The 18,462-nt window shown below is 48.4% G+C and overlaps 1 protein-coding gene across 1 annotated transcript; it reads right to left on the reverse strand.

Annotated features, from left to right (window-relative positions):
* Positions 1 to 79: 79 nt before the first annotated feature.
* Positions 80 to 18,455, reverse strand: cntrob (centrobin, centrosomal BRCA2 interacting protein; the record flags this gene model as incomplete). Its single annotated transcript, XM_047017477.1, has 15 exons — positions 18,374 to 18,455; positions 17,317 to 17,389; positions 14,531 to 14,606; positions 14,229 to 14,442; positions 13,986 to 14,102; positions 13,727 to 13,813; positions 11,469 to 11,567; positions 8,361 to 8,585; positions 7,746 to 7,943; positions 4,414 to 4,520; positions 3,699 to 3,789; positions 2,718 to 2,731; positions 500 to 641; positions 265 to 337; positions 80 to 132 (listed from the first exon to the last, which is right to left on the reverse strand). Coding segments are annotated over exons 1-15 (1,650 nt in total), but the record flags the coding sequence as incomplete, so codon positions are not given.
* Positions 18,456 to 18,462: the final 7 nt, after the last annotated feature.

An 18,462-nucleotide genomic window follows, 5' to 3' on the forward strand; every position in this document is an offset into this window, starting at 1 on the left:
CTTCTCTCCTCTCTGCCCCTTCTCTCCACTCTCCCCCTTCTCTCCTCTCTCCCCCTCTTCCTCTCTTCTCTCCTTCTCTCCTCTGTCCATCTCCTCGTTCTCTGGAGAGATGGAGAACTACAGCTTGAGTCTCTGAGAAAGAAGAAAATATCAAACTGACATGTCGTTCACTATCTTCAGTTTGTGTGTACGTGTGTGTGTGAGTATGTGAGTGTGCGTGAGGCTGTGTGTGTGTGTGTGAGGTAGTGTGTGAGTGAGTTGTACCTTCAGTGTGTGTACTGGAGGTTGATATTTTGTTCCAGTTTTTGCGTTCTTCACACCGAGAAGATAGTTCAGCCTGCAACACACAGCAAGGTTTGTGAGTGTATGGTGTGTGTGAATGTGTGTATGTGTATGGTGTGTGAGCATATAGTGTGTGTGTCTGTGTCTGTGAGGGAAGTATTTGTGTGAGTGTGTGTGTGAGTTTATGGTGTGTGTGAGTAAATGTGTGTTTGAGTACCTGAGTGTTGAGTAGGAGTAGTGCTTCTGTCCAATGAGATCTGAGCAGGTCTTGTAACCTGGTAACAAGCTCCTCCCTCTGTCCCTCCAACCTGCATCGGCTCCGCTCTACATCCTCACACTGCTGCTGTGCCTGCTGTAGCCTGCTCACACCACACACACACACCATACACACACACCATACACACCATACACACACACACACACCATACACACCATACACACACACCATACACACACACACACACACCACACACACACACACACACACACACCATACACACCATACACACACACCATACACACACACACACACACACCATACACACACACACACCATACACACACACCATACACACCATACACACACACCATACACACACACCATACACACACACCATACACACACACACACACACCACACACACACACACACACACACACACACACCATACACACACACACACACACCATACACACACACACACCATACACACACACACACACCATACACACACACACACACACACACCATACACACCATACACACACACCATACACACACACCATACACACACACCATACACACACACCATACACACACACACACACACACACCATACACACACACACCATACACACACACACACCATACACACACACACACACACACACACACCATACACACACACACCATACATTACATTTACATTTATACATTTAGCAGACACTTTTATCCAAAGCGACTTCCTAGAGAGAGCTTTACAAAAGAGCATCAGTCACTGATCATAACAACGAGATAGCCCCAAACATTGCTGGTAGCAATGAAGCATACATTGTGAAAACCAAATAAGTCCCAAAGGGAAGAACCATAAGAGCATGCAGTTAATCAAACAACATGAACCTCAAAAAGTGCAAGAGTGTACCTGTGAAAAAAGCAAGCAACAACAGTAAATTTCACAGTGAGTACAATAATTTTAAGTCAGTTTCAACTAACCAACAAGAGCAACAAGTCTGTCAATAAGTGTCATTGTGAACCTGGAGGAAACTAACATAAGGTCCAGCCAATCATTCCTACGTGCCGTTGTACTCCCGGAACAAGTGCGTCTTGAGCCTTTTCTTGAAGGTGGGGAGACAGTCAGTGTCTCTGATGGAGGTGGGGAGGTGATTCCACCATTGGGGGGCCAGACAGGAGAAGAGCTTGTGTTGGGATCGGTCGCTCTTGAGCGGTGGGACCAACAGGCGGTTGTCAGAAGAAGACCGTAGGTGGCGGGTGGGGGTGAAAGGCTGGAGCATAGACTTGATGTAGTCGGGTGCAGTCCCGTTCACTACTCGGAAGGTCAGTATCAGGGTCTTACATCTGATACGGGCCGTGATGGGTAGCCAGTGGAGGGAGATGAGGAGCGGGGTAACATGGGAGCGTCTGGGTAGATTGTAGACCAGGCGGGCCGCTGCGTTCTGAATCCTCTGAAGAGGGCGGGTTGCGCATGCTGGGACACCAGCGAGCAGCGAGTTGCAGTAGTCCAACTTTGAGAGGACAAGTGCTTGGACTAGCAGCTGGGTGGAATGCTCAGACAGGTATCTCCTGATCTTCCGGATGTTGTAGAGGGTGAATCTACACTACCGGGAGACCGCAGCAATTTGGGCAACCCACACACAAACAATACACACACCATACACACACACACAAACCACACACACACCATACACACACAAACTCAAAATGGCATGCGTGTTTGTTCGGAGCATACCTTCCATAACCCTGGTCTCTGCCCTGCCTGCATACATAATGGTGTGCAATCAGGCAATGGTCTGTGTTTACCAGTTACAGTACAACAATACCCACAGAAATGATTGGCAGGTAGGCCTAGATGAGGACAATGTTACCTCTGCAGGTAGTCCTGGGTGAGGGTTACCTGTGCAGGTAGTCTTGGGTGAGTGTTACCTGAGCAGGTAGTCCTGGGTGAGTGTTATCTCTGCAGGTAGTCCTGGATGAGGGTGAGTGTTACCTGTGCCGGTAGTCCTGGGTGAAGGTGAGTGTTACCTGAGCAGGTAGTCCTGGATGAGGGTGAGTGTTACCTGTGCCGGTAGTCCTGGGTGAGGGTGAGTGTTACCTGTGCAGGTAGTCCTGGGTGAGGGTGAGTGTTACCTGTGCAGGTAGTCCTGGATGAGGGTGAGTGTTACCTGTGCAGGTAGTCCTGGGTGAGGGTGAGTGTTACCTGTGCAGGTAGTCCTGGATGAGGGTGAGTGTTACCGGTGCAGGTAGTCCTGGATGAGGGTGAGTGTTACCTGTGCCGGTAGTCCTGGGTGAAGGTGAGTGTTACCTGAGCAGGTAGTCCTGGATGAGGGTGAGTGTTACCGGTGCAGGTAGTCCTGGGTGAGGGTTACCTGTGCAGGTAGTCCTGGGTGAAGGTGAGTGTTACCTGTGCAGGTAGTCCTGGATGAGGGTGAGTGTTACCTGAGCAGGTAGTCCTGGGTGAGTTTTACCTCTGCAGGTAGTCCTGGGTGAAGGTGAGTGTTACCTGTGCAGGTAGTCCTGGGTAAGGGTTACCTGTGCAGGTAGTCCTGGATGAGGGTGAGTGTTACCTGAGCAGGTAGTCCTGGGTGAGTTTTACCTGTGCAGGTAGTCCTGGGTCAGTGTTACCTGTGCAGGTAGTCCTGGGTAAGGGTTACCTGTGCAGGTAGTCCTGGGTGAAGGTGAGTGTTACCTGTGCAGGTAGTCCTGGGTGAGTGTTACCTGTGCAGGTAGTCCTGGGTGAGTGTTACCTGTGCAGGTAGTCCTGGGTGAGGGTGAGTGTTACCTGTGCAGGTAGTCCTGGGTGAGGGTGAGTGTTACCTGTGCAGGTAGTCCTGGGTGAGGGTGAGTGTTACCTGTGCAGGTAGTCCTGGGTGAGGGTGAGTGTTACCTGTGCAGGTAGTCCTGGGTGAGGGTGAGTGTTACCTGTGCAGGTAGTCCTGGATGAGGGTGAGTGTTACCTGTGCAGGTAGTCCTGGGTGAGGGTGAGTGTTACCTGTGCAGGTAGTCCTGGGTGAGGGTGAGTGTTACCTGTGCAGGTAGTCCTGGGTGAGGGTGAGGGTTACCTGTGCAGGTAGTCCTGGGTGAGGGTGAGTGTTACCTGTGCAGGTAGTCCTGGGTGAGGGTGAGTGTTACCTGTGCAGGTAGTCCTGGGTGAGGGTGAGTGTTACCTGTGCAGGTAGTCCTGGGTGAGGGTGAGTGTGTGCTGCTGGTGCTGCTGTATCTGGGACGAAAGTTCTCTCTCATAATGCGAGGTCAGGTCAAGTAGCTGTCTCCTGACAGACACACACAGAGCTAGGTTTAGACACAGTAGAGACCCAGTAGAGACAGTAGTGACCCAATGGAGACCCATTAGAGACCCATTAGAGACACAATAGAACCAGTAGAGACCCAGAAGAGACCCAGTAGAGACACTAGTGACCCAGTAGAGACCCATTAGAGACCCAGTAGAGACCCAATAGAAACAGTAGAGACCCAGTAGAGACCCAGTAGAGACAGTAGTGACCCAGTAGAGACCCATTAGAGACCCATTAGAGACCCATTAGAGACAGTAGAGACCCAGTAGAGACCCAGTAGAGACAGTAGTGACCCAGTAGAGACCCATTAGAGACCCATTGGAGACCCAGTAGATACAGTAGTGACCCAGTAGAGACAGTAGAGACCCAGTAAAGACAGTAGAGACCCAGTAGAGACCCAGTAGAGACAGTAGAGACCCAGTAGAGACAGTAGTGACCCAATGGAGACCCATTAGAGACCCAGTAGAGACACAATAGAACCAGTAGAGACCCAGAAGAGACCCAGTAGAGACACTAGTGACCCAGTAGAGACAGTAGAGACCCAGTAAAGACAGTAGAGACCCAGTAGAGACCCAGTGCCTTCAGGGTCATGGTTTACGCTACCTGTGCTGTTCTCTCAGGATGCTGTATTCATGCTGCAAGGCTGCCAGCGAGTCTGTCACCTGCTTCATTTCCTCCTCCTGCAGACAACACTGAGCTTCCAACCTGGCCTACACACACACACACACACACCAGAAGTCAGTTGTTCAAAAATTTTAATCTGGATCAGAATGATCTGGATTTTGAAATCCCATGTTTTGTTATCCAGGGTCAGGTAATCCATTTTACTTTTGTACTGGTTTTCCAAAGCAACATTGGATTGGATCACCCTGATCCCGATACAAACTTTTCAAGATGACCAAATCTGGATTCCCAGTGTTGTAAATTAGACTACGTATAAGAATGTAGGCCAATAGTAGTAGGCTAGCCAAGTAAAGAACAGGTTCAATAGCCAGCATGGGGTCACTTTAAGTGTTTTAATTTGAAGACACAGAAAAAGATAAAATAAAACAATCCAAACAGTCAGAGCCATCATCTGACCCACAAACAACTGAAAACAAACAAATATACAGGTGCATCTCAATAAATTAGGATATCATCAAAAAGTTGATTTATTTTAGTTATTCGATTCAAAAAGTGAAACTATGATAACCGACAGCTAATGAAAACACAAAATTCAGTGTCTCAGAAAATTTGAATATTCCCTCTGCTGAGCAGCTTTATGGAGATGCGGATTTCATTTTCCAGCAGAACTTGGCAACTGCACTCACTGCAAAAGGTACCAGTACCTGGTTTAAGGACCATGGTATCCCTGTGCTTGATTGGCCAGCACACTTGCCTGACCTAAACCCCATAGAGAATCTATGGGGTATTGTGAAGAGGAACATGCAAGACACCAGACCCAACAATGCGGAAGAGCTGAAGGCCTTTATCAGAGCAACCTGGGCTTCCATAACACTTCAGCAGTGCCACAGACTGATGTCCTCCATGACACGCTGCATTGCTGCAGTAATAACACTTCAGCAGTGCCACAGACTGATGTCCTCCATGCCACGCTGCATTGCTGCAGCAATAACACCTCAGCAGTGCCACAGACTGATCTCCTCCATGCCACGTTGCATTGCTGCAGTAATAACACCTCAGCAGTACCACAGACTGATGTCCTCCATGCCAAGCTGCATTGCTGCAGTAATAACACCTCAGCAGTGCCACAGACTGATGTCCTCCATGACACGCTGCATTGCTGCAGTAATAACACCTCAGCAGTGCCACAGACTGATGTCCTCCATGACACGCTGCATTGCTGCAGTAATAACACCTCAGCAGTGCCACAGACTGATGTCCTCCATGCCACGCTGCATTGCTGCAGTAATAACACCTCAGCAGTGCCACAGACTGATCTCCTCCATGCCACGCTGCATTGCTGCAACAATAACACCTCAGCAGTGCCACAGACTGATCTCCATGCCACGCTGCATTGCTGCAGTAATAACACCTCAGCAGTGCCACAGACTGATGTCCTCCATGACACGCTGCATTGCTGCAGTAATAACACCTCAGCAGTGCCACAGACTGATCTCCTCCATGCCACGCTGCATTGCTGCAGTAATAACACCTCAGCAGTGCCACAGACTGATCTCCTCCATGCCACGTTGCATTGCTGCAGTAATAACACCTCAGCAGTACCACAGACTGATGTCCTCCATGCCAAGCTGCATTGCTGCAGTAATAACACCTCAGCAGTGCCACAGACTGATGTCCTCCATGACACGCTGCATTGCTGCAGTAATAACACCTCAGCAGTGCCACAGACTGATGTCCTCCATGACACGCTGCATTGCTGCAGTAATAACACCTCAGCAGTGCCACAGACTGATGTCCTCCATGCCACGCTGCATTGCTGCAGTAATAACACCTCAGCAGTGCCACAGACTGATCTCCTCCATGCCACGCTGCATTGCTGCAACAATAACACCTCAGCAGTGCCACAGACTGATCTCCATGCCACGCTGCATTGCTGCAGTAATAACACCTCAGCAGTGCCACAGACTGATGTCCTCCATGACACGCTGCATTGCTGCAGTAATAACACCTCAGCAGTGCCACAGACTGATCTCCTCCATGCCACGCTGCATTGCTGCAGTAATAACACCTCAGCAGTGCCACAGACTGATCTCCTCCATGCCACGTTGCATTGCTGCAGTAATAACACCTCAGCAGTGCCACAGACTGATGTCCTCCATGACACACTGCATTGCTGCAGTAATAACACCTCAGCAGTGCCACAGACTGATGTCCTCCATGACACACTGCATTGCTGCAGTAATAACACTTCAGCAGTGCCACAGACTGATGTCCTCCATGACACGCTGCATTGCTGCAGTAATAACACCTCAGCAGTTCCACAGACTGATGTCCTCCATGCCACGCTGCATTGCTGCAGTAATAACACCTCAGCAGTGCCACAGACTGATCTCCTCCATGCCACGCTGCAATGCTGCAACAATAACACCTCAGCAGTGCCACAGACTGATCTCCTCCATGCCACGCTGCATTGCTGCAGTAATAACACCTCAGCAGTGCCACAGACTGATGTCCTCCATGACACGCTGCATTGCTGCAGTAATAACACTTCAGCAGTGCCACAGACTGATGTCCTCCATGCCACGCTGCATTGCTGCAGCAATAACACCTCAGCAGTGCCACAGACTGATCTCCTCCATGCCACGTTGCATTGCTGCAGTAATAACACCTCAGCAGTGCCACAGACTGATGTCCTCCATGCCAAGCTGCATTGCTGCAGCAATAACACCTCAGCAGTGCCACAGACTGATGTCCTCCATGACACGCTGCATTGCTGCAGTAATAACACCTCAGCAGTGCCACAGACTGATGTCCTCCATGCCACGCTGCATTGCTGCAGTAATAACACCTCAGCAGTGCCACAGACTGATCTCCTCCATGCCACGCTGCATTGCTGCAGTAATAACACCTCAGCAGTGCCACAGACTGATCTCCTCCATGCCACGCTGCATTGCTGCAGTAATAACAGATGCGTTTGGGTTGGAAAGAAATAAGAAACTGAAGAAATATGGATTAACCAAACCAATGAGAAATCATATATTATGCTCTTAAAACTACTGTGTCACATATTTTACCATATTTCTCAATGAAATGCACGGAGGCCGAGTGGCTACTATTTAAACCAATGAATTCTACTCTACGATTTCAAGTTTTAACTCGTTTGATAGCTACTGCTAGCTAGCTAGCTTTTTTCATTGAAAAAATTACTTATTTAGCAACTTATTTACCTGCACGTGTCGTAGAGTATAATAAATTGGTTTAAATAGGCCTAAATACAAAACTTCCTGACTATCTCTCTTCTACAAGCTTACCTGGTCCAGAACTCTGTCGCTTCGCTCAACATCTCTCCCCCTCAGATCTTCCTCGAGCTGTAACACTCTCCCCCTCAGGTCCTCCGCCTCCCTCCTCAGGTCCTCTGCCTCCCCCCGCAGGTCCTCCGCCTCCCCCTTAAGGTCCTCTGTCACCCCCCTGGACTCCCCCAAACGCTGCTGGTCCTGCTGGCGCCCCTCCTACAGGAGACAGAGGTCAGAGGTCATATTCCGTCTCTGAACCCTCGCACCTACATCCTGAACTCTTCCCCCATAGGTCAGGGTCAGAGGTCGGCTTATAAAGTACTTCCTCTGTGGTCAAGGTCAGGGTTATAAAGTACTTCCTTTGTGGTCAAGGTCGTGGGTCAGGGTTATAAAGAACTTCCTCTGTGGTCAAGGTCAGGGGTCATAAAGTACTTCCTCTGTGGTCAAGGTCATGGGTCAGTGTTATAAAGTACTTCCTCTGTGGTCAAGGTCAGGGGTCAGGGTAATAAAGTACTTCCTCTGTGGTCAAGGTCAGGGGTATAAAGTACTTCCTCTGTGGTCAAGGGTCAGGGTTATAAAGTACTTCCTCTGTGGTCAAAGTCAGGGGTCAGGTAGAGGGCCAGACAGACTCACCCTTTCCTGCTGCAGTTGATTGGCCAGCTCTGCAATCGTCTCATTCAGTTCTTTCTTTTCACTGGCTGACTGCAGCTGGAGGCGGGACAAAGCGTCCTGTGCTTCCGCTAGCTGTAGTTGTAGCTCATCCTTCTCCACACACACCTGGTCTCTCTCCACACACACCTGGTCTCTGTTCCGCTTTGCTTCATAGACATCTCTTTCCAGCTCTGACACACGCAGCTCCTACACACACACACACGCACACACACGCACACACACACACACACACGCACACACATGCACACACACGCACACACGCACACACATGCACACACACGCACACACACGCACACGCACACACACACAGTAGAATATATATCATGAGCGCAGGAAAGTGTGTGTATGTGTCAATGATTGAGTGAATTAGTGAAAGGCCGTTCGCTACCAACATTGCGTAGTTAGGTTTTATATAGGGTGAATATTGGTAAAGACGTACGGAGGTATGGTACTGGTACGATGGAGGCCAAACCCTCCATCTCCCACAAACTCTCAATCACCCTGGGATCGGCGATGGTGACCACCTCATCCTCTGCCAGGAACCTCGGGGTGACCATGGATGATGAGCTCTCCCTCACAGCCCACATTGCTGCAGTCTCCCCATCGTGTAGAATCACCCTCTACAACATCCGGAAGATCAGGAGATACCTGTCTGAGCATTCCACCCAGCTGCTAGTCTAAGCACTTATCCTCTCCAAGTTGGACTACTGCAACTCGCTGCTCGCCGGTCTCCCAGCATGCGCAACCCGCCCTCTCCAGAGAATTCAGAATGAGGCGGCATTGCGCTCCCATGTTACCCCGCTCCTCATCTCCCTCCACTGGCTTCCCATCACGCCCCGTATCAGATTCAAAACTCTGGTACTGACCTTCCCAGCAGTGAACGGGACTGCACCCGACTACATCAAGTCTCTCCTCCAGCCTTACACCCCCACCCGCCACCTACAGTCTTCTTCTGACAACCGTCTGGTGGTCCTACCGCTCAAGAGCGCCCGGTCCCAACACAAGCTCTTTCCTGTCTGGCCCCCCAATGGTGGAATCAACTCCCCACCTCCATCAAAGACACTGTCTCCTCACCTTCAAGAAAAGGCTCAAGACACACTTGTTCTAGGAGTACAACGGCACTTAAAAATATTGTACTCACTGTGAAATATATTATTGTTTCTTGCTTTTTCCACAGGTACACACTTGCACTTTTGAGGTTATTGCTGTTTAATTTTAACTTGTCACAGTACATGCTCTTATTGTTCTTCCCTTTGGGACTTAATTAGTTTCACAATGTATGCTTCATGTTTGGCTACCCACAATGTTTGGGGCTATCTCGTTGTTATGATCAGTGACCTATGCACTTTTTTTAAACTCTCAGTTGGAAGTCGCTTTGCATAAAAGCGTCTGCTAAATGCATAAATGTAAATGCTGCCGAGAAGGTGATCGGCTGCAATCTGCCTACCCTCAAGGACCTGCACACCTCGAGGAACCTGAGGCGAGCGAGGAAGATTGTAGGCGAGCGAGGAAGATTGTGGCCGACCCCTCCCACCCTGGCCCCTCCCTGTTCCAGCTACTACCCTCTGGCAGAAGGCTGCGGTCCATCAGGACCAAATCCTCACGCCATAAGAACAGTTTCTTTCCATCTGCTACTGGCCTCTTCAACAAGGCCAAGGACTCCCACTGACATTCCTTCATCTATTTAACTATATTAAGTCCATCAAATGGCTATTACAATGGCTATGCATAAGCCGACTAATCTCAGTATCTGATTGCACTATGTTGACCTAGCCTGGTCCTAACCAGACCCTCGTACATTTAATTTTTACAGAGGGTCTGGGATGTCTCCATTGACAAACGTTAACTTCCTTGAAGGCGGGTCCTCTGTTGAAGTTTAAAACTATTGGATCCGCCCAGAGCCACTCTGATTTGCCATAACCAATCGCAAGCGTTCGCCTTAGCCAACTCCTTCACCACTACTGTAACGGAGCTAGCTGCCGTAGCTGGAAAATCAAACTTTTCCCGAACCCCGTGGGGAGGAGGGCCACAACATCATGGTAACCAACAAAACTCAGCAAGGAATGTTCTTGCTCCGGCTTTAACCTATATTCGGCAGCGTTGCCACAACTGCAGAATAGTTTCGCTTGCATCTTTCTCCGCTGCCATTACTGAACTACTCAAACAAGTGCACGACATTAACGTCATCGTTCTCAGCCACTCCCTCTGTTCCCTGATTGGACCTACAAAAAAATTGTTTCTGGAAAACGACTTCAGAACCGACATCCCAGACCTAGTACAGAAGCAAAATCCAAATTGAGCGGAAGTACGTGGGAGGGCAGAGCCAGGCTAATGTTGACCACCTTTGCTGCTCATTCTTTATTCTTATTTTTATATATATTTTATTTAACTTTAAATTGTTTTATTCTTAGATTGTTTAGTTCTTAGTAATAGTTCAATTTTAGTATTTTTACTTAATTTAAGATTCATTCATGTTTAGTGTTTTTAAACCAATTTCTGATTTTAATGTGAATGTAAAGTAACAGGGTTAAAAAAAGGGTAAAAATTATTATAAAGTCTACAACTTTACATATGTTCACCATAGTCTACAATTAATGTGGTAAAATCTTAACATGTTTTTTTGTCCAAATATATCAACTAATATGGTGTAATTTTATCATCCTGCAGCCGATTTTGCCAGCGTCTCACTGAGAAATTAGACCAGCTGCCGAAACGATTGCTGCACTTCGCAGCCAGTGGATTCCAGGCGTAAGAGAGCTGCCCTCCAGGTCCATCACTCACCAGCCGTAAACAAGGAGACAACCAGAGGAGGTGATCTATAGGAGCCCAGAAACACTACTAGAGGAGGGGAGGTGATCTATAGGAGCCCAGAGACACTACTAGAGGAGGGGAGGTGATCTATAGGAGCCCAGAGACACTACTAGAGGAGGGGAGGTGATCTATAGGAGCCCAGAGACACTACTAGAGGAGGGGAGGTGATCTATAGGTGTGTGTGTGTCTTCACCAGCTGTATCTGTGTGTGTGTGTGTGTGTGTGTATCTGTGTGTATCAGTGTGTGTGTGTGCTTACCAGCTGTGTGTTGGTCCTGTGGAGCTCCTCAGACCGCTTCTGCTCTCTTCTCAGAGACTCCTCTCCCTCAGATACACACTGCTCCAGGTTCCCCTGAACCTGCTCACACACCACACCACAACACACACTGTAGAACCTACTCACACACCACAACGCACACTGTAGAACCTACTCACACACCACAACGCACACTGTAGAACCTGCCCACACACCACAACACACACTGTAGAACCTGCTCACACACCACAACACACACTGTAGAACCTGCTCACACCACACCACACACTGTAGAACCTGCTCACACCACACCACACACTGTAGAACCTACTCACACACCACACCACACACTGTAGAACCTACTCACACACCACAACACACACTGTAGAACCTGCTCACACACCACAACGCACACTGTAGAACCTACTCACACACCACACCACACACTGTAGAACCTACTCACACACCACAACACACACTGTAGAACCTGCTCACACACCACAACACACACTGTAGAACCTGCTCACACACCACAACACACACTGTAGAGAGCCTGATGCTGGCAGGGGACAAGGGTGATAGATCGGGTTACGGGGAGGTTGTTCAGCAGGTGCCCAAACCACCTCACAGGGGAGGGTTAGGTTAGAGGGTAAAGACCCCTCCTCACAGGGGAGGGTTAGGTTAGAGGGTAAAGACCCCTCCTCACAGGGGAGGGTTAGGTTAGAGGGTAAAGACCCCTCCTCGCAGGGTTAGGGTTAGGTTAGAGGGTAAAGGGGTTAAAGGGTAAAGGGGTTAGAGGGTTAGGTTAGAGGGTAAAGGGGTTAGAGGGTAAAGGGGTTAGAGGGTTAGGTTAGAGGGTAAAGGGGTTAGAGGGTAAAGGGGTTAGAGGGTTAGGTTAGAAAGTAAAGGGGTTAGAGGGTAAAGGGGTTAGAGGGTAAAGGGGTTAGAGGGTAAAGGGGTTAGGGTTAGAGGGTAAAGGGGTTAGAGGGTAAAGGGGTTAGAGGGTTAGGTTAGAGGGTAAAGGGGTTAGAGGGTAAAGGGGTTAGAGGGTAAAGGGGTTAGAGGGTAAAGGGGTTAGAGGGTAAAGGGGTTAGAGGGTTAGGTTAGAGGGTAAAGGGGTTAGGGTTAGAGGGTAAAGGGGTTAGAGGGTAAAGGGGTTAGAGGGTTAGGTTAGAGGGTAAAGGGGTTAGGGTTAGAGGGTAAAGGGGTTAGAGGGTTAGGTTAGAGGGTAAAGGGGTTAGGGTTAGGGGGTAAAGGGGTTAGAGGGTTAGGTTAGAGGGTAAAGGGGTTAGGGTTAGAGGGTAAAGGGGTTAGAGGGTAAAGGGGTTAGGGGGTTAGAGTTATGGTGCGTTTACACTGCAGCGATGCGAGCAACACGACAACATGCTTTCCAAAAGACCTTGTCCATTTTCAATGGAGCCAAGCAAATTGCTTGCATGGTGCTTTGTGGGTAGCGACATGACGCGCTCCAAGTTGAGATTTTCTCAACTTTATGCAAATGAGGAGCGATTTTCGCTAGCAATGGCCAATCAGAGTTTTTTCTTGTTTCACGTAATGTAGCAACCATGGTAAACATTTCTAGCTTTCTAGGTTTCAAGATGGAGTATAAACTAATTGCCTGTGTGGCTGCATATCCAGTCCTGTACGATACGTCTCTGTATTTGTACAGAGACATTAATAAAAAGAATGAGGCCTGGCGCAGGTTTGCCCACGTTGTCGGTGCTCCTGGTGTTTTTGTTTTACTTTTAAACTCAGTCTCTCGTCACATTACGTAACTTCGTACTGTGGTAACTAGCTAGCCTGGCTGGGACTCCCTTGTCGTATCGACAGATTAGCAGAGACTTTGAGTAATATAATGAAAATGTTTTACACATGGCAACGTGTATGTCTATTTTGTATATGCTACAAGTTGTATGTGTATGTCTATTTTGTATATGCTACAAGTTGCATTTTGATCGATATTGCAAGTACGTAAACCCAAGTCTGCACACTTTGCCATGACGTTATACAGTACAAACTACAACAGTGAATTTAGAGAACTACAACTCTACTGTATGAATCTGTCTGACACGCCCCAAGCGTGGTGCATTGTGGGAAGGTGAGCGATGGCAAGCGATTCGAGTTGCCGCAGTGTAAATGCACCATTAGGGTTAGAGGGTTTAGGGGTTAGGTTAGAGGGGTGGAGATGGAATACCACACAGGGTTAGAAGGTGTGTGTGAAGTGTGTGTACTGTGTGTGTGTGTAGTGTGTGTGTGTGAACCTGGGTCAGCTGCTCCTGTAGTCTCCTCACTCCAGCAGTACTCAGGTGCTCCTGCCTCTTCCAGCCCTCCACCACCTTGGCTAGAGTCTGACACACACAGGTAGAACACACACACATAACACACACACAGCCAGATCAATATGTGTAAGGTTTGTGGGGGTGTTTGAGTGTGTATGGTGTTTGTGTAAGGTGTGTGTGTGTGGTGTTTGTGTAAGGTGTGTGTGTATGGCGTGTGTGTATAGTTTGTGTGTTTCCAGACCTTGTCCAGTTGTTCAATCATGATGTCCTTCTTCCTGTCAGCTGACACAGCCAGAGCCAATCGCTGTTGGAGTTCCATGGTCTTCGTCTGCAACATCATCACCTGCTCCTCACACTGCTGCTCTCTCACACACACACACACACACACACACACACACGCCATACACACACCATGTAAGAGTGTGTGAATGAGTGTGTGAATAAGTGTGTGTGTGTAGTTGTGTGTGTGTGTATGTGTGTTTACCCTGCGTCTGATCCTCTCTCGGTCCAGGCTGTCCCTGAGCAGTGTGGTCTCCGGGGGCGACAGCAGCAGGTGTGAGGAGGAGGAGGAGTAACAGGGAAACAGCTCCTCCAACCCTGCTGCTCCACCCAGGGCTGCTGCTCCACCCAGGGCTGCTGCTCCACCCAGGGCTGCTGCCCCACCCAGGGCTGCTGTCCCACCCAGGGCTGCTGTCCCACTTATTACAGGAGGACAGGAGTTAAAAGTGTATGAACACGTGTACATGTGTGTGTGTGTGTGTGTCACCTGATGTGTGTGTGTGTTACCTGAGCAGGTTTGAGGTGGTGTCACTGCTGAAGGCCAGGTTGGGACTTGAGAGATGTGAGATGAAGTTGTCCTCTGCTGGCCAGAAAGAAAACAACATTAGACCCCTTCAACTGTCTCACCTGTGTGTGTGTGTCACATGTGTGTGTGTATATGTGTGTGTGCGTCTCACCTGTGTGTGTGTGTGTGTGTGTGTGTGTGTGTGTGTGTGTGTGTGTTCCCGTGTTTCCCACAGGATCTTATGAGACTATGGTGGCCCAAGACACACTTGTTCCGGGAGTACAACTGCACTTAGGAATGCTTGGCTGGACCTGATGATAGTTTCCTCCAGGATCACAATGACTTATTGAGAGACTTGTTGCTTTTGTTGGTTAGTTATAACGGATTTAAACTTTTGTACTCGCTGTGAAATATTTTACTGTTGATTGTTCTTCTACAGGTACACTCTTGCACTTTTTGGGTTTCAAGTTGTTTAATTGTACTTGCACTTTTTGAGTTTCATGTTGTTTAATTGTAACTTGTTTAACTGCATGCTCTTATATGGTTCTTCCCTTTGGCACTTATTTGGTTTTTCACAATGTATGCTTCATGTTTTGGCTGCTTGCAATGTTTGGGGATATCTCGGAGTTATGATCAGTGACCTATGCTCTTTTGTAAAGCTCTCTCTTGGAAGTCGCTTTGGATAAAAGCGTCTGCTAAATGCTTAAATGTAAATGTAATGTGTGTCTCCCCTGTGTGTGTGTGTGTGTCTCCCCTCTGTGTGTCTCCCCTCTGTGTGTCTCCCCTCTGTGTGTGTGTCTCCCCTGTGTGTGTGTGTCTCACCTGTGTGTGTGTGTCTCACCTGTGTGTGTCTCCCCTCTGTGTATGTGTGTGTCTCCCCTCTGTGTGTCTCCCCTGTGTGTGTGTCTCCCCTCTGTGTGTCTCCCCTCTGTGTGTCTCCCCTCTGTGTGTGTGTGTGTCTCCCCTCTGTGTGTCTCCCCTCTGTGTGTCTCCCCTCTGTGTGTCTCCCCTCTTTGTGTCTCCCCTGTGTGTGTGTCTCCCCTGTGTGTCTCCCCTCTGTGTGTCTCCCCTCTGTGTGTCTCCCCTCTGTGTGTGTGTCTCCCCTCTGTGTGTCTCACCTGTGTGTGTGTGTCTCCCCTGTGTGTGTGTGTCTCCCCTCTGTGTGTCTCCCCTCTGTGTGTCTCCCCTGTGTGTGTGTGTGTGTCTCCCCTCTGTGTGTCTCCCCTCTGTGTGTCTCCCCTCTGTGTGTCTCCCCTCTGTGTGTCTCCCCTGTGTGTGTGTGTCTCTCCTGTGTGTGTGTGTCTCCCCTCTGTGTGTCTCCCCTCTTTGTGTCTCCCCTGTGTGTGTGTGTCTCCCCTCTGTGTGTCTCCCCTCTGTGTGTCTCCCCTCTTTGTGTCTCCCCTGTGTGTGTGTGTCTCCCCTATTTGTGTCTCCCCTGTGTGTGTGTGTCTCCCCTCTGTGTGTCTCCCCTCTGTGTGTCTCCCCTCTGTGTGTCTCCCCTGTGTGTGTGTGTGTCTCCCCTCTGTGTGTCTCCCCTCTGTGTGTCTCCCCTCTGTGTGTCTCCCCTCTGTGTGTCTCCCCTGTGTGTGTCTCCCCTCTGTGTGTCTCCCCTCTGTGTGTCTCCCCTGTGTGTGTGTGTGTCTCCCCTGTGTGTGTCTCCCCTCTGTGTGTCTCCCCTGTGTGTGTCTCCCCTCTGTGTGTCTCCCCTGTGTGTGTGTGTGTCTCCCCTGTGTGTGTCTCCCCTCTGTGTGTCTCCCCTGTGTGTGTGTGTGTCTCCCCTGTGTGTGTCTCCCCTCTGTGTGTCTCCCCTCTGTGTGTCTTAATAATGCGAATCTGGGATCCCGAGTTCACGACCCAGTGCAGGTACCCTCGTACAATATTCTTTAACTTTTACTGTGAGAAAATGACATAATTCTCACGGCCTACAGATGTATCACATCATTTTAATGTGTGAGCAATAATATCAGATTAAAATGAACACATGTAGCCTTAATTAAAATATTAAATAACATAGGGTAGTCTCTACCGTCGGAGACAACCACTACGCCTCATTCAGCCAGTTTAAACGGCTGCTAGATGACGCTGTTCATTTTCAATGCGCCGATAGTTCGGCTCTTTGGGCCGGAACAATCCGGAAGAAACTACCAAAGCTTCACAAAGCATCGTTCGCTCATCCCTACCTGTGTGTGTGTGTGTCTCCCCTTTGTGTGTGTGTGTGTGTGTGTGTGTGTGTCTCCCCTGTGTGTGTGTGTGTGTGTGTGTGTGTCCTGTGTGTGTGTCTCCCCTGTGTGTGTGTGTGTGTGTGTGTGTCTCCCCTGTGTGTGTGTGTGTGTGTCTCCCCTGTGTGTGTGTGTGTGTGTGTGTGTGTGTGTGTGTGTGTCTCCCCTGTGTGTGTGTGTGTGTGTCTCCCCTGTGTGTGTGTATCTCACCTGTGTGTGTGTGTGTGTGTCTCCCCTGTGTGTGTGTGTGTGTGTCTCCCCTGTGTGTGTGTGTGTGTGTGTGTGTGTGTGTCTCCCCTGTGTGTGTGTGTGTGTGTCTCCCCTGTGTGTGTGTGTCTCCCCTGTGTGTGTGTGTGTGTATCTCCCCTGTGTGTGTGTGTCTCCCCTGTGTGTGTGTATCTCACCTGTGTGTGCGTGTCTCAGCAGGGTGTGAAGGTGAGCCCTGACATTCTCCATGTCTGTGTGTGTGTGTCTCAGCAGGGTGTGAAGGTGAGCCCTGACATTCTCCATGTCTGTGTGTGTGTGTCTCAGCAGGGTGTGAAGGTGAGCCCTGACATTCTCCATGTCTGTGTGTGTGTGTCTCAGCAGGGTGTGAAGGTGAGCCCTGACATTCTCCATGTCCTGGATGTGTCCTCCACCATTCTACAGTCCAAACACACACACACGTTTCAGACATGTAATACCAAATATACACCTAATTAAACACACACACACACGTTTCATACATGTAATACCAAATATACACCTAATTAAACACACACACACACGTTTCAGACATGTAATACCAAATATACACCTAATTAAACACACACACACACGTTTCAGACATGTAATACCAAATATACACCTAATTAAACACACACACACACGTTTCATACATGTAATACCAAATATACACCTAATTAAACACACACACACACGTTTCATACATGTAATACCAAATATACACCTAATTAAACACACACACACACGTTTCATACATGTAATACCAAATATACACCTAATTAAACACACACACACACGTTTCAGACATGTAATACCAAATATACACCTAATTAAACACACACACACACGTTTCATACATGTAATACCAAATATACACCTAATTAAACACACACACACACGTTTCATACATGTAATACCAAATATACACCTAATTAAACACACACACACGTTTCATACATGTAATACCAAATATACACCTAATTAAACACACACACACACGTTTCAGACATGTAATACCAAATATACACCTAATTAAACACACACACACACGTTTCATACATGTAATACCAAATATACACCTAATTAAACACACACACACACGTTTCATACATGTAATACCAAATATACACCTAATTAAACACACACACACACGTTTCAGACATGTAATACCAAATATACACCTAATTAAACACACACACACACGTTTCATACATGTAATACCAAATATACACCTAATTAAACACACACACACACGTTTCATACATGTAATACCAAATATACACCTAATTAAACACACACACACGTTTCATACATGTAATACCAAATATACACCTAATTAAACACACACAAAACAATAAACTTAAACATATTTACACACATACCCCTGGCATGCAATCTTACCGTAGGATGGATGTAGCTGAAATTCACCACCTCCTCCTCCTCCCCTCTCTCCATCCCTCTCTCCTCCTCCTCTCTCTCCATCCCTCTCT

Source organism: Hypomesus transpacificus, unplaced genomic scaffold (genome assembly GCF_021917145.1).
Source record: "Hypomesus transpacificus isolate Combined female unplaced genomic scaffold, fHypTra1 scaffold_61, whole genome shotgun sequence".
Classification (NCBI taxonomy): domain Eukaryota; kingdom Metazoa; phylum Chordata; class Actinopteri; order Osmeriformes; family Osmeridae; genus Hypomesus; species Hypomesus transpacificus.